The following is a 17,220-nucleotide window of genomic DNA, read 5'->3' as shown; positions in this document are numbered from 1 at the left end:
CCCCGAATTATTCCCCAAAATTCCCTCAAAAGGGGAACTTTTCACTAAATTAAAAAAATTCCTAAAAATATCCTCTAAATATTTTATGGATTAAATTTGTTAGAAATAAATAAAAAAAGTCAATTCAAATTCTCTTTGATTTCAAATTTCCCAAAGTTGAGAAAAAGGGAGTGGGCATTGACCACCATTATACCCTTCCTGGTACCATATGTGTCAACTATTCAAACCCCTGTGAAAAAAAAACATTCGTCTTTATATCACTATCATCACATCTAAGATTAAATGAATTGAAAAGGAACCCCTTTTCGTTAAAAACCCACAAATTGTGTTGCCTGCTTTTTGGCGTCTTTATATTTCCTTTGAAAAGCCTCCGCAAAATCAACTGGCCTTTGAAGTTCTTAGAAGGAGTTTTTCGGTCAATAAAAATGGAAGATATTTTAAGAAACTATTACACAAAAACCCCCTCCTCCTTCCCTCCCTCCCTCTCTCTCTCCCACACCACCCTTCCGCCTTTGATATTTGTAAAGGTTTTCAGGTTAGCCCTGCCACCAAAACAATTTTCCATTGACACAGTGCTGCAATAAAGAAAAGAAGAAAAATAAAACGAACTGGGTGAAAACGATAAAAAAAAAAAAACGCTAAAGAATTCAAAACGAACGACGAACACTTAGTTACAAAAGTTCATAATAACCGAGAGGAAAGAAAACCAATAACAAAAAAAAAATAAAACGAAACTATGAATAGTTTAGCGCATGCTCCGCTCAAACACATGTAAGGGAAAAATTTATGAAGAAAAAATACCTGCACAATTGGGAGTTTCATAAAGAAAACCATTCCTGAATTGCAATTTCCTTAGCTGAATATAATTTTTTTTCAGCTGAATACAAAATTTTCTTAGCTGAATTGCATTATTTGGTTACCGGATGATTTAAAATTGTATTGTATAAAGAAAAAATACCTGCAGAATTGGGGGTTTTATAAAGGAAAAACCTTCCTGAATTGCAATTTCCTTAGCTGAATATAATTTTTCTCAGCTGAATACAAACTTTTCTTAGCTGAATTACATTTTTTGGTAACCGGATGATTTAAAATTGCTTTAAAATGTTATTGTGTAAAGAAAATACCTGCAGAATTTGGGTTTCATAAAGAATCCCCTTGCTGAATTAAAATTTCTTTGGCTGTATACAAAATTTTCTTAGCTGAATATATTTTTTTGCTTACCGGATGATTAAAAAGTGCCTAAACATTGTATTACACATAGGAAATTCTTATAAAATTTGAATTTTTATAGAAAACCCTTGCTGAATCGAAATTTCTTTGGCTAAATACAAAATGTTCTTAGCTGAATTGCAATTTTTGATTACCGGATGATTTAAAATTGTGTTATATAAAAAGAAAGAATGTCTGCTGAATTTGGTTTTCATAAAGAAAAACTTTGCTTAATTAATATTTCATTGGCTGAATACAACATTCTCTGCCGAATTGCATTTTTTAGTTACCGGATGATTAAAAAGTAATTGTATAAAGTATTGTATAAAGAAAAAAAACCTGCTGAATTTGGTTTTCATAAAGAAAAACCTTCCTGAATTGCAATTTCCTTAGCTGAATATATTTTTTCTCAGCTGAATACAAACTTTTCTTAGCTTTTCTTAGGTTTTCATAAAGAAAAACTTTGCTTAATTAATATTTCATTGGCTGAATGCAACATTCTCTGCCGAATTGCATTTTTTAGTTACCGGATGATTAAAAAGTAATTGTATAAAGTATTGTATAAAGAAAAAAACCTGCTGAATTTGGTTTTCATAAAGAAAAACCTTCCTGAATTGCAATTTCCTTAGCTGAATATAATTTTTCTCAGCTGAATACAAACTTTTCTTAGCTGAATTACATTTTTTGGTAACCGGATGATTTAAAATTGCTTTAAAATGTTATTGTGTAAAGGTAAAAATAAAAAATCCCCTTGCTGAATTAAAATTTCTTTGGCTGTATACAAAATTTTCTTAGCTGAATATAATTTTTTGCTTACCGGATGATTAAAAAGTGTCTAAACCTTTTTTTATAGAAACCCCTTGCTGAATCGAAATTTCTTTGGCTGAATACAAAATGTTCTTAACTGAATTGCAATTTTTGATTGCCGGATGATTTAAAATTGTGTTATATAAAAAGAAAGAATGTCTGCTGAATTTGGTTTTCATAAAGAAAAACTTTGCTGAATTAATATTTCCTTTGGTGAATACAACATTCTCTGCCGAATTGCATTTTTTGGTTACCGGATGATTAAAAAGGGCCTTAACATTGTTTTACACAAAGAAAATTCTTATAAAATTAGGATTTTTTAGAGAAAACCCTTGCTGAATTGCAATTTCTTAGCTGAATAAAAAATGTTCTTAGCTGAAGTGCATTTTTTGCTTACCTGATGATTAAAAATTGCCTTAACATTGTTTTACACAAAAAAAATACCTAGAAAATTAGGATTTTGTAGAAAAAACCTTGCTGAATTGCAATTTTCTTAGCTGAATAGAATTATTTGTTTAATGGATGATTTAAAACTGCCTTAAAATGTTATTGTGTAAACAAAAAATTGCAGAATTGAGGTTTCATAAAGAAAAACCTTGCTGAATTGCAATTTTCTTAGCTGAATACAATTTCTTCTCAACTGAATAGAATTTTTTGCTTGCCTAGTGATTTCAAATTGTCTCAACATTCTACTACACAAAGAAAATACTTATAAAATTAGGATTCTTTAGAGAAAAACCTTGCTGAATTACAATTTTCTTAGCTGAATAGAATTTTTTTCTTACCGGATGAATAAAAATTGCCTTAAAATGTTTTCCTAAGACATCATACGCCTAAATTATAAGCATCTGTCGAAAACAGACCCCAACCATGTGGCACTAGAAGGTTAATATGCTCCACAAAAATGTTCCACGTATTTTTAGCTAAAATATTGCCCCACACACCATACATCCAAAATCTAGAGGTCTGGTGAAACCCCTATGTTCGTAATAACAGTAAATAGAAATGCGATCATTTTGAAGACTTTTTGGTAAAATGGCACAAAAAGACCCATACTATGAGGTGCTAGGGGGTTAATGTGATCCGCCAAAAATGTTCCTCAGATTGTTATCTACAATATTGCCTCACATACCATACATCTAAAATGTCAGGGTCTGGTGAAATACCTAAGTTCGGAATAACAGTGAATAGTAATACGACCATTTTGAAGACTTTTTGTAAAAAGGGCCAACAAGATTCTAACCATGAGGTGCTAGAGGGTTATTATGTACCACAAAAATCTGCCTCATATTGTTAGCTACAATATTGCCTCACAAACCATACATCTAAAATGTAAGGATATGGCGAAATTCTAAAGTTCGGAATAACAACGAATCATAAATCATAATCATAAATTTTTTAAAGACTTTTTTGGTAAAATGGCCCAGAACGAGCCCAAACTAATGACGCTAGAGGGTTAATTTGTTCAACAAAAATGTTCCTTACATTGTTAGATACAATATTGCCTTACATACCATACATCTAAAATGTAAGGATCTGGTATAAACCCTAAGTTCCGAATGCAAGTAATTGATAACTAGGCTTTTCTGAAGACTTTTTGGTAAAAATGGCCAAAAAGACTCCAACCTAGTGGCGCTAGAGGCTTAATATAATCTACAAAAATCTTCCTGACACTGTTAGCTGTAATATTGCCAAACACATTGGGCAGCTAAAATGAACGTATCAGTCAAAATTTCCGAATTCCAAATTAACACAAGGAAAAAAATTGCTTTCAACTAATTTCTTACATTTTGGTTAGGTTTTGAGCTTCAAGGTATTAAGAGACCCTTAGTAGAATTAAATGTCAACATTTCTCTACAATCTTTTGAAATGGTAAACCATTGTCCTGAGGGTGTTTTCTATACTTCTTCCAAAAAAGTTGACCAAAAATAACCCAACTTGAGGTTCAACCCCTTTTCAGGGCATTAATTCACCTTTTTTCTCCCATTTCTCTTAACAAAATAATATTGTTCGGAAGAAATAACAATAAACCTCTAATGAGCATAACCAAATATCTTTAGTGGCATAACTCCCTCGATAATTACACCAGCTATTCCGGTAAATATTTCAAATTAATATTGCATTTCCGCATTTGTCATTTTTGTATTTGTTTTTTTAGATTTGATATTTAATACCATTTGCATATTACAATGGTGATGGTGGTGATGACAGTCAAACCTCTAGCACCCACCCCCGCTCCTCTCAAACAAGCCACCGGCAAACAATCATTACACTCGGCAACAGCAAACCCTATTAAACAAATAGAAAGAATTTGTTGTTTAATTCACCTTTAAAATGTGTCGTCGTCACTGTCTGCACTGCCATAAAAACAAACATTTGTTTTTTTTTTTTTGCAATGGGACATATATAGGGAAATGTAATTAGAAATAAAAAAAATTGTCTACATCATATGGCAAGAAAAAAAATCATTGTTACTATTTTTTTCCAATTCCTTTTTTCTTCTTCTTCCTTTTTGGGCAAAAACATTTCATAATGGTCATTTTAGATTCTGTAGACAAATTGCGAAATGAGTCGCCGCCCCGCCTCGAGTGTTGAGTGTCTGCATGTCTGCCAGACCCACTAAGGGGTATAATTTCCAATTGGAATATATTGTGTGTGTGGACATGATCATGATTACATTGTATTTCCAGAGACACCGATTAACTATTCAAATCGAAATTAAAAGAAAAAAAATGGTTTGACAATGCTGTAATTTTCTAGACATCCTGTTCCCTCTCTCTCTAGACGGTCATTATGATACTATTCAGCAATAATGGTTGACTGTCATCACCACCATCACCATTGTAATATGCAAATGGTATTAAATAACAAATCTAAAAAACAACAACAAAAAATGACAACTGCGGAAATGCAATATTAATTTGAAATATTACCGGAATAGCTGATGTAATATCGAGGGAGTTATGCCGCTAGAGATATTTGGAACCCATTGGAATGTATTAGAAAAAAATCAATTACAAGTTATCCAACACAGATCGGTTAGATGGAAATTGAAAATGTCTTTTAATGGTTATTTTGCAAAAAGGCACCAATTAGACTCCAACTGCGAGGCATTAGACGGTTAACATGTTCCACAAAAATATTCCTCAGAGTGTTAGTTCCAACATTGCCAAACCCATCCTCCTATTAAAATGTAACGATATCGAGAAACCCTACAGTTCAAAATTGTCTTTTCGAAACTTTTTGAAAAAAAAAATGCTCCAAAAATACCACAAACGTGAGGCATTAGAGGGTTAATATGGTCCACAAAAATATTCCTCAGAGTGTTAGCAATATTGTCAAACAAATCGTACAACTAAAATGCAAGGATCTCAAGAAATCCTGCAATTCAAAATTGATGATAAAATTTTGACCACATATGACATCATTTCGACGCCAGAAGTTTAATATGGTCAACAAAAATATTCCTCAGGGAGTGAGCTGCAATATTGTCACACACATCGTAGAGCTTAAATGTAACGATCTCGAGAAATCCTGCAATTCAAAATTGATGATAAAACTTCGTTCTGAGCGTCTTTTAGAGACTTTTTAAAAAATGCACAAAAAGACCCCAATCATGGGACATTAGAGGGTTAATATGTTCCACAAAAATATTCCCCGGACTGTTAACTGCAATATTGCCAAAGACATCGTACAAAAAATGTAAGAATCTCATGAAATCGTGCAGTTCAAAATTGATTCATTCTGAGCGACATTTTTCAATAAAAGGTCCAATATGACCCCAACTAATCATCGCAAGAGGGTTAATATATACTGGAAAAATGTTCCTCAGAGTGTTGGCTGCAATTTTGTGAAACACAATGTAAGGATCTCGAGAAATCCTGCAGTTCAAAATTGTCTTTTCGAAACTTTTTGAAAAAAAAGCACCAAAAATACCACAACCGTGAGGCATTAGAGGGTTAATATGTTCCACAAAAATATTCCGCAGAGTGTTAGCTACAATATTGTCGAAGATATCGCACAGCTTAAATGTAAGGAGCTCGAGAAATGCTGCAGTTCAAAATTGATTATACAACTTCGTTCTGAGACTTCTGGAAAAAAGGCACCAAAAAGACCCAACCATGGGACATTATATTCCGTCGAGTGTTAGCTGCAATATTGTCAAAGACATCCTCCAACTAAAATGTAAGAATTTCGAGAAATCCTGCAATTCAAAATTGATTCATTCTGAGCGACTTTTCGAGACTTTTTTAAAAAAGGGCCAATATGACCCCATTAATTCGACGTTAGATGGTTAACATGTTTCACAAAAATATTCCTCATAATGTTAGCTTTAATATTGCCAAGGACTTCGTACAGCTAAAGTGTAAGGATGTGGAAAAATTTTACATTTCAAAATTAAAATAATTCAGTAAATACACTTTGTACTTAATTTTGAGTTTTAGGTTATGTTTTAAGCTTCGGAATATTTGGAGACCCTGACCTTAATTTAATGACCAACATTTCCCTAGAACATTCTGGGATTATAAATCTTCGTTCTTTGTCTGTTTTCTTGAATTTTTTTGCAAAAATAGAATTTGTTCTTTAATTATTTTTGATTTTGATGTTATGTTGTATGCTTTGGGATAGTTGAAGGCCCTCTGTAGAACTTAATGGTCAACATTTTCGTAGAACATTCTACGATGATAAATCTACGTTCTTTGGGTGTTTTCTCGACATTTTGAGAAAATAGACCTAAAAGTTCGTAATAATGGGGGTTAATGTTGTTCACAAAAATATTCTTCAGTGCCAGGAACACCACATAGCTAAAATGAAAGGATCTGTCCAAATTCCGCAAATCCAATTCAGCATAAAGGAGAAAATTTTGATTTTCACCTTTTTTCTAATATTTAGATTATGAATTGGCCCTGGATGCATTCGAAAATTGATTATTTAAATAATGGTCATGATTTCACAAAGCTCCGAGTGCTGGCTGCAATTTTTTCCATCACATCATATAAATAACGTTAAAGGATCTCGCAAAGTTCCGCAAATCCAATACACTATAAAGGAGAAATTTAGCTTTCCAATTTTTTGTCTAACATTTAGGTGATGATTTGGGCCTGGATGCATTCGAAGATCAATTATTTAACAAAAGTGGACATGATTTCACAAAGCTCAGAGTGTCAGCTCTAATACTGCCAAGCTCAACACATAGCTACAAGGGATCCGTCCAAATTCCGCAAATCCAATTCACCATAAAGGAGAAATTTTAATTTCCATATTTTGTCTAAAATTTAGGTTATGAATTGGTCCCGAATAGATTCGTAGATCCATTATTTTACAAATGGGACAAAGCTCAGAGTGTTAGCTGTAATTTTTCCAACCACATCACATAGCTAAAATGAAAGGATCTAGCAAAATTCCGCAAATTGCAATTTACCATAAAGGAGAAAATTTTGCTTTTCACCTTTTTTTCTAACAATTAGGTTATGATTTGGACCTGGATGTATTCGATGATTCACTATTTATTTAATTGTGTATGGTTTCACTAAGCTTAGAGAATTAGCTGTAATTTTTTCAACCACACCACATAGCTAAAATCAAACGATCTGTCCAAATTCCTTAAATCCGATTCAGCATAAAGGAGACAATTTTGTATTTCACTTTATTTCTAGCATTTTAGGTTATGATTTGGCCTGGATGTAATCGAAGATGGATTATTTAACAAGAGTGAGCATGATTTCACAAATGCTCAGGGTGTTAGCTGTAATATAGCCAATCACATACCTAAAATGAAAGGATCATTCCAAATTCCGCAAATTGCAATTCACCATAAAGGAGAAAATTTTGCTTTCCAAATTTTTTCTAACATTTAGGTTACGATTTGGACCTGGATGTAGTCGAAGATTCATTATTTAAATTATTGGATATTATATCACATAGCTATCATTGTAAATTTTTAAAAATTAAACAAATTTTCTTTTCACGACCTCCTGAAAAAGAAACATAATTCATTCTCTACCCTCAAAATGTTATTTGATTATTGTTCGATTGCCCTTTTTCTCCACTCAGTTTAATAAGTTTTGATGAAGTTCACCTAATTCCTATATCTATGGCTACCAAGCTATCTACCAAGAATAAATAATTACTGCTGGTCTAATAGAATATTCCATAAATTTTGATTATTTGTCCAAGACACGCAAATGCCATTTTTTCCATAATGGTGGTGTTGTTGTTGTTTTTCTTGGAAATTGCAATTATTCTGATGGATGGATTGATGATGTCAAAGCAATAAAATTAAGTGCAAGTTTACTTTTTTTGTTCTTCTTACGATAAAAAATGGTAGTTACATTTCGCAGTGGCCCTGGGAGGGAAGTACTCTAATCTAGAAGGTGAAACAATTCCAAGAGAATATTTATTTTGATGGATGACATTTTTCTTGAAAGGCGAGGTTGTCATCGAAAAAACGAGCTATTGGGACCCCGAGAACTATTTTCTTGTTCATGGACTCCATAAGAGAATGCTTAGCAAGCAGTTATTTTTGGGACTAAAGAAGAGGTGATGGCCGAACTGAAGACTATTGTGTATCAAAGTACAAATGGTACTACAAAAAATGGCATCTAAAAGTTGAAGGGTCTCTTATAATCATCACAGTGTAGCACTGCCGAAGGCAGTTTCCTCAAAAATATGTTTGACGATCTTGGAAAGGGGTCATTTTTAATTTTTAATTGGTCTGATTGTTTCCAACATTTAGGTTACGATTTGGAACTGGATGTATTAGAAAATCCAATATTTATAAGCAGATTTCATTTGGGATTTACTTAGGAAATTAATTGATCGATCTATTTGGAAGGCAAATCCAATGCAGCAAAAGTAGAAATTTTGCTTTCCATTTTTTTGTCTAACATTTAGGTTATGATTTGGGCCTGGATGTTCCGAATGACATATCGTTGGTATCATTTACGAGAAATTTTAATTTCGAGGTTTGGGTAGTCTCTTTCTACGAATACCGGATACCCTCTGAGCAGCAATTGGTATTAATCAGCAAACGCTGAACAGTTTTCAGTTAGGGTTTCCTTATGAAAATAATTGATAGATCTATTTAGGAGATGGTTAACTTTTCTCTAAAGACTATCTTGAGTTGCAGAATATTGAAATGGATGGTGAATCTGATACAGCTCAGCCCTATAGATGGTTATCGTCTTATCATGGAATTTTCCAATTGCCAAAATCGAAAGAAATTTGTTAATAGATCTATTGACCTGCAATAGGCATCAGACAGAAATCTCTGAACATTATTCAAATTAATCTACACTGTATCTGTAAAGGTACGAACGAACGACACCTAAAGCATAATTGATTTAGATTAATAAATCATAAAAATCGATTATAATACCACTGATACTGGGAGCCTTTCTAGTCTAGTCTAGCCTTAGCTTACAGCCACAATAGCAATAGTGGTATGAGGGTGCTATACCTGGGCATTGTGCATATAAATCTAAATCTGTACGTCTTTGGTTCCTTTTGCCAGTCCTAAAATAATTTAATAAATACATATGGATTAAAAACAAGAATAAACATGTCAAATAATTTTTATACCTACTAGGTACATACTTCTTAATGTTTATCGGATATTCTTAAAATTCTTTCCCACTTTATGGCAGGTTGACATTCTAAGGGCTTGGACACATAAATGTTAAAAGCATTAATTATTACTGGCAATAGAAAAAAGAAAAGGCGACAACGCCTCTTTTTTAACTAAAATTAAAAAAAGACTGCATAAAAAACATTTCTAATAAAACCACAAAATATCTCACATTTGTTTTTTTGATTCTAGAAACAACAACAACAACGAAATTTGTTAATTTGTTCTTTTTTTAACCACAATGTGATAATTTTTTTCTATCAATTCTTTAACATTTTCTTCTTCTTCATTTTTTTTTTTTTTTTGTATCCTTTTTTTCTTTGCCCAATGTCATTTACGTACACCTTGCGTTACCATTACGTTATTGTATGCTTGACAACCCAACACAACATCCCTGATGTATTTAGAATAGAATATAACAGTTAACTCTCGGCTTGTTTGACATTTGGGCAACCATAGACATTATGTCGTGTGGGGAGAACATGAGAAGGAAGAAAAAAACAAGAAAAGTGCAAAAAAAATAATTTCTTTTGGGGAGAAGTATTCATGCTTTTTTGTGATTATATTATCTTCAAACAAACAAAAGGAATGACAAACTTCGGAACAACAACAAACAATTATTTAAAACGCAATAGTTTTTGGGGTCTTTCTTTTCTTTCATTTTGTTGGCCAAACGTAATTGGAAAAACGTAGCAAACACACACAGAGAAACACACGACTGCTGGCTGGCGGCTCACCACACACACATAACATGCTATGCCCAACAACAAATCATGTACGCGCAGCACTTTTGGTTGGCACACAAGATATTTCATGATGAAACAAAAATGAAGATACAACACCTGTGTTTTGCACAAGAACACACACACATACACACCGTGCAAACGACATTTAACTAATTATTGTTTAATAAAATTCATTTATAATTATTTTATTATTTGTATGGATATTATTTCTTCCTGGTTGCTAAATTATTGCATTTTCGTCTTTATTCTCCTCTTTCTTTTTGTTCTGTTGTTTCCTACTGGTGACAATACACTTGCTAAATTTGCTTGCTCGCTCTCTCTCTCTTTCGCACACTACTACTCTCCGGCAACACAGCACAACAGTGTCGGTCACTCAACGACGTCGTCGTATGTACGCGGGCTAGGCAAAGTCTAATTGTCAGAGTTGTATTTTTGTGTCATATTCTCACTCGCTCTCTCTATCACTATTGTGTGTGTGTGCGGAGTAGCAGTTGTAGTTATGACACTTCACAGCAAACACTTGCTATCTCGTTTTTTCTTGAAACTTTTAAAAGGGCTGAACATGTTTCGTCACGTTAGTGGTGCCACTTTTCCACTACTCTTTTTTCGTTTCGTTCGTTTTTTTGGAGGAAGAAGAAAGGTTTACACACTGGGACACACACAATAGGAAAAATCAAGCAGAAAAAATACTGTTTGAGAAAACTCATCTCTTCGTTTGTTCGTTTTTCCCCACAGGCCAGGGCAGGCAGGCAGGCGACCATTATCCATATAGCCTGCCTGCCTGTGTATGTAAAATGGTTTCTTTTCAAGGATATATAGAGGCAAGGAAATTCTTATACATTCAATGGCAAATAATGTTTGATTGCAAATCAAAAGAATAAAATTGCACAATTATACTTAGCCACATTTTCTTCACATTCTTTGTTTTCAGTTGCCAACCAACAAAAAAAAAAAACAATACTTTTTTCTTAATTCTTACAAAAAAAAATTATATCAATTTTTTCCATTTTCTCATCAATCTCACTCTTGAAACATTTTCTGTGTTATAGGCTTTCACATTCACATATACAAACACGGAAAGAACCCAATCTATTTTTTTTCACACAAATTTTTGCAAATAACTTTTTAAGAGGTTCTTTTGTTTGTTAATAATTCTGTTTGCACAAATGAACAATTTTTTTACATTTTTTTAGAATTATTTTCCGTTTTCGACAGGCTTTTTTTCTTTTATTGAACTCCGCAAATTCTACTTTGCTTCACGATTTCATATTTTTTCACTCACTATAATAAATGTCGCTGCTTCTTCTTCCCACTTGGTTTTTTTATATTCTTTCTTTTTTGTCGTCGCTTTTTGTACTCTCTATCGATTTTCTTTTCAATTGTCGTTCGACGACGAATTATTTCCTTCAACTCTTTTTACACAACGACGACGCACACACACTCACTCACTCAAATACAGCAGCTCATGTATATATGCAGCGCAGATCAGGCAGAGCATAGGCAAGGAAAAAAAGATTTGAGACAATCTCAGTTGTTCCTCGTTCGTTCTTGCCCCAACGAAACTACTAAATGTATGAAAACCAATTTATTTAAAACATTTACCGTTTTCTTTTGTCGTTTATCAGATTGACGCTCTTGTTTTTTTTCGCTATTAACTTTTAGAGTTTTCTTTCTTTGTTAAAAAGATTACTGGTATATTTTATCGTACGGTTCGAACTTATTTCTGGCTGTAATTTCTTCAATTTATCAGAAAACAATGTCAATGGCAATGAATGAATGACGGCGTTAAAAAAATGAAACAGTCGTCTATATGTCTATAACGCCGTTTGTGTTAACATTTTCAGGTGAATAGCGTAACGGGTTAGCATTTTACTGTGAAAAATGAATTAAGAAGCATTTTTAATGAAACGACAATTTAGAACGGATGAATTGAATAATTTGTGACTATTTTTGTGTTGAAAGCGAAGTTTATAATTAAAAAACAATTTATGAATTCCTCTTAATGTAAATATAAGTTGAGTTTTTTGAATATATTTAAAAATTTGTTTACAATAATTTATCCTTTTTGATATCGAAAAAAATAGTAAAACAAAATACCTAAAACATGATCATCCAATTTATAAATAAATGTAAACTTTTTTAATGTTAGGAATAGACATTTGAAATAATTCATTGGATCCACTCGATCTCAAACGTCAATTCCATTGCGTATACGCCACGTTAATCCAGTTCACAAATGCAGTGGATTATATTTGACGTATACCCTGTATTGAATTGACATTTGAGATCGAGTAGATTTCTTAAATCTAAAAGTACCTTAATTTACACATCAGAATGTCGAACTGTCCATAATAGTACGTTTACATTGTGCCAGATTTATTAAATCCAGCATAGTCCAAAAGTCTAAGTCTAAAAACTCAAAATTAGTAGATTCTTGCAGTAGTTTCTGTGGTCAGTTGCCATTGTAATTCTATATTATTTGATTGAGTACTAACCATGGTACAATAATACAAAGCGGGACAACTTGAGGTGAAGAACCAAAAAGCTACTATATCGATAGTGGTTTCTCCTGTCAAATATAAAAAAAACATACGCAAGAAGTGGTTGTGTTTATTCCACACATAATTAAAAATGCGAATAATGAATAAAAGATTATAATTTAGACCAAAAATTCCATGGTACAATTATTCAAGGTAGGCGCCAACTCGATTTTGAAAAGAAAACCTGACATTCCATACATTTTTCTCGTTTTTGGTTAAAAAATATTTCAAATGAACAGAACGACTTGTTGCATTTGGTAGAGGTGTATTTTCTTCTTTCTGACAAAAGCTACCCGACCTTGTATAATTGTACCATGGGTACACACTATAATTTTTGACTTTTATATATTACTGATTGTCCAATAACCATGAATATTTTCGTGGTAGTCTAAAGTATGACGGTCGAGAACTTTCGCACTATCAAACAAACAAAATTTGTACAAGAGTGTCATTCAAAAGTGCTAGTGTGTACACCGCTTTAAGGTGATACACACAATCAGTTTGGACTGTTAGCATTTTGTTATTGATTACAGACTGTCCAGCAACTACAAATATTTTCGCTAGTGTCTGATCAACGGCCACACGATCACACAAGCAACATTTTAATTAAAATGTCAATCAAAAGTGATGATATGTACACGTCTTTAATGTCGAAAAACTGGGCATCATGAAAAATAAACAGATTAAAGGCGAGTACACACTATCATTTCTGATTGGCAACTCTTTTATCGATTACTGACAGTCCAACAACAAGCAAAATTTGGACAAGAATGTCATTCACAAAGGGGAAACACATAAAAGGACTTTCAGGTTTGGAATGTTAATTTGGTTTTTTTTATTGTAAAAGAATAAAGGAGAACGGCGTCCAAACTCAAGTTTGACTCTGATATTCCTTTATAAATTGACAATTCATATAAAGACAACTTAACAGGTCTGGCCTGAATCCTTGTATGTGTTTCCCCCTTAAGTGCTAGTGTGTACACTGCCTATAAACAGATTAACCAACAATCGGTCTAGTCATCCCTAGTCCCTATAGGCAAATGTTAGACATTTAAATTTAATTAAAATAGTCTTGGACAATCAAATTTACCAAATGGAGTAGTATTTTTTTCGAAAACAACCAATTTTCTGGATAACTTCAATTGGTCTGTTCCCGTACTGCAAGAATCTACTATTTTTTATTCCTGGTCTGTTCCCGTACTGCAAGAATCTACTAGATTTTACTACTTTCTTCGATAACATAAAGGAAAATTCGTTATCGTAGTAAAAAGTAGTAGATTCTTGCAGTACGGGAACAGACCATCCGATAACACTTTTTTCCTTTATGATATCGAAGAAAATAGTAAAATAGAGTAAATTCTTGCAGTACGGGAACAGACCAATATATATTAATATATTTATCGATTTGTCAATAATCGATTTAAGTCTCCCTATTTTGTGGAGGGAAAAGTACATCAGCTGTTTCACCTATTCTTTCATATCTCTTTCTAAACAGCACTTTTTTGCTGTTATGCAGCACATCCACATTCGTAAACATTGTCTGATTTTGTCATTTTCTTACGCTTTTCATTTTTATCCGAAGTTGTCTTCTGTCTCCCCCCACATTTGTAGTATGTGGATCGTTTTTAAATTTGGTTGGTTAAAGGCTCGCCAAAGAAGGTTTGATTGACTCAAGGCAAGGCAGACGAATCGAATTCGATTGTAATAGACAGAAAATTATTTAAAAAAACTAACGAAAATTCATCACAAGAAACATGAAAAATAATTTTATGTCATAATTAGAAAGGAAAGAAACATCAGCAGCAACGGATAAAGCACAAGGCTATAATACAAAGCACAAACAGAGTAATCGGCAAAGGGAGACGATACCATTGAGACGAGATAAGACAGCTGCTCTATACACACACGGACGACACTCGGTCGAGAAGGCAGACGTGTAATCATCTGTCTTTGTGTTTATTTTCATCATTCAGCATCCAACCATCGATCGTCGAACATGGAAGAGAACAAACACTATTTCGAGGGTGTAGAGAAACTGGTGGAAGTGTGGTTTGCCGATCCACCCCTAAACCCGGATGAAGCTGATCTAAGGAAAATCACCAAAGAGACCTGGGATGGCCTGTTGCGTGCCGTGAAATGTGAAATCATTAGTTTCACCAAAAATGACGAAGTCGATGCCTATGTCCTCAGTGAGTCCAGTATGTTCGTGTCGAAACGCCGATGGATTTTAAAGACCTGTGGCACAACAACCCCACTGAATTGTTTGAAACCCGTGATGAAATTGGCTGCCGAAATGGGTTTTGTTGAAATAACCGATTTCTTTTATTCGCGCAAAAATTTCGCCCGTCCCGAGTTGCAACTTCTGCCGCATCGTCTGTTCTGTGAGGAGGTGAAATTTTTGGATACCATTTTCGATGGTGGCCATACCTATTGTTTGGGTCAAATCAACAAGGATTGTTGGTATCTCTATACCCTAAGTCACCCTGAACGCGAACGAGAAGATAGACCACTCATCGAAATACCCAAAATTGAAATGAAAGGCCTGTCGGAACCCGATCAAACAATTGAAATCCTTATGGAAAAACTTGATCCACGTATTATGAAAATATTCAGCAAAGAATTGTGCACAGATGGTAAGGATGCCACCGTGAAAAGTAAAATAAATGAAATTCTTCCCGATATGGTAATCGATGATTTCCTTTTCGAGCCATGTGGCTATTCCATGAATGGCATTAATAATCGTGGTGAATATATGACCATTCACATAACACCCGAAGATGAATTCTCGTATGTGAGTTTTGAAAGTAATGTATCGATGAATAATTACACCGAATTAATAGATCGTGTCATCCAAACGTTTTTGCCATCGAAGTTTATTCTAACCATATTCGCTAATAAATCTTCCGAGGCCTATGCCACCATAAGGGATTTGGAGCATAATAATTATGGTCTGCAATGGCAGAGATGTGAAATGCAATGCTGTAATTTTCCGTCGTATAATTTATTGTTTGCCACATATTCGGCAGCTGCTGCTGCTGTTTGTCGAAATGGTGATGATGGTGGCCATGGCGATCAAGTGGAGGCTGGCAATAAATGTTAACGACGACATGTGAGATTTGATTGGAAGATGTAGGAACAAAAGAAAAGATGCTACTACTACTAGAGTTGATATTTGTTAGTTACTAAACCCCCCAACCCCCTCCTGGTACATATGTATGTGTATGTAATATTAATTTTAGTTTTTTGTTTTATTAATTTTTAAGTTAATTTTAAATCAAATTATAAGTTAAAAAAAAATCAAAAAAGAAAATAGAAACTATGCATAATAAATGTGACAAAATTAAAGTCAAACTTTAGCGCAAACCAAAAAGTAGTTTAATTTTTTTCTTAATTCTGTGCGTGAAGAATGTCTGCAATATTGGGTTTATTTAAATTCGAAACTGAAAATTAAAATTAAGTTATTTGTGTGTGTGTGTTTGAAGGCGGTCCTCAAGGCCGCAGGAATTGCCGATCCGTGAATACATGTGGCCTGGTTTTCCACCAAAGTTTTATAATTGTATGTAGGTTTTTTGTGTGTGTGTTTGAAGGTGGTTCTCAGGTCCATAAGGCCGCAGGAATTAGCGATCCGTGAATACACGTGGCCAGGTTTTCTTCCAAAAATAATGTCCTGTCATAAGCCTGTTAATTAATTTTGTGTCCTTCGGGCTCAAATTGATTTTGTAATACCACGGTTTACTATACACATCGGCACAGAATTCGAAAAAGAATCTGCCTTTGACAAAGAAATTGTCTGAAAGTCTTCACTCCACATGTCCTTTACTCTCCATTCCAATTTGTTTTAACGCCTCCTTCGGGGTCAGATACGTCACAATTGATGCTCCTGCATCCATCGCTTGTTTTGCCAGAAAGTCCACAATTTCATTAAATACAATGCCTTTATGACTCGGAGTCCAAACCACATGACATTTGTACAGCAATCGGACAATTGTCACGCATCTATTGATAGTATTAAATCAACAGATGCGCGTTGTGCTTCGTAAAAGGTAGAAGATTTGTTCCGATAGTCAATTTATCCGTCGTCAAACTCGTAAAATATTGCACTATAACTGAATTTAACTCTCATTGCTGTATATATTTGTTATAATTTCCTTGGATGTTAGGACCTTTGCTCGATATTAGGGGGTAACTCGCCAGTTAGTGGTCGTAACACCCAGCGATTCTACAAACGCTCGATCTTTTTTTACTGATATACGCCGGCGCATTCGCCGTTGTCGTTCTGTCATACTCAACC

General features: G+C 33.8%; 1 protein-coding gene across 1 annotated transcript; it reads left to right on the top strand.

Moving 5' to 3' along the window:
• Positions 1-14,897: 14,897 nt before the first annotated feature.
• Positions 14,898-16,029, top strand: LOC133321323 (S-adenosylmethionine decarboxylase proenzyme). Its single transcript, XM_061530416.1, has one exon. It carries the CDS (start codon positions 14,926-14,928, stop codon positions 16,027-16,029), a length of 1,104 nt encoding a protein of 367 aa, XP_061386400.1. The 5' UTR covers positions 14,898-14,925.
• The last annotated feature ends 1,191 nt before the right edge of the window (positions 16,030-17,220 follow it).

This window comes from Musca vetustissima, unplaced genomic scaffold, assembly GCF_032173495.1.
Source record: "Musca vetustissima isolate MV318-11 ecotype Yass unplaced genomic scaffold, APGP_CSIRO_Mvet_v1 utg5916, whole genome shotgun sequence".
Lineage (NCBI taxonomy): Eukaryota > Metazoa > Arthropoda > Insecta > Diptera > Muscidae > Musca > Musca vetustissima.
This window is presented reverse-complemented; position numbering and strand designations above follow the sequence as displayed.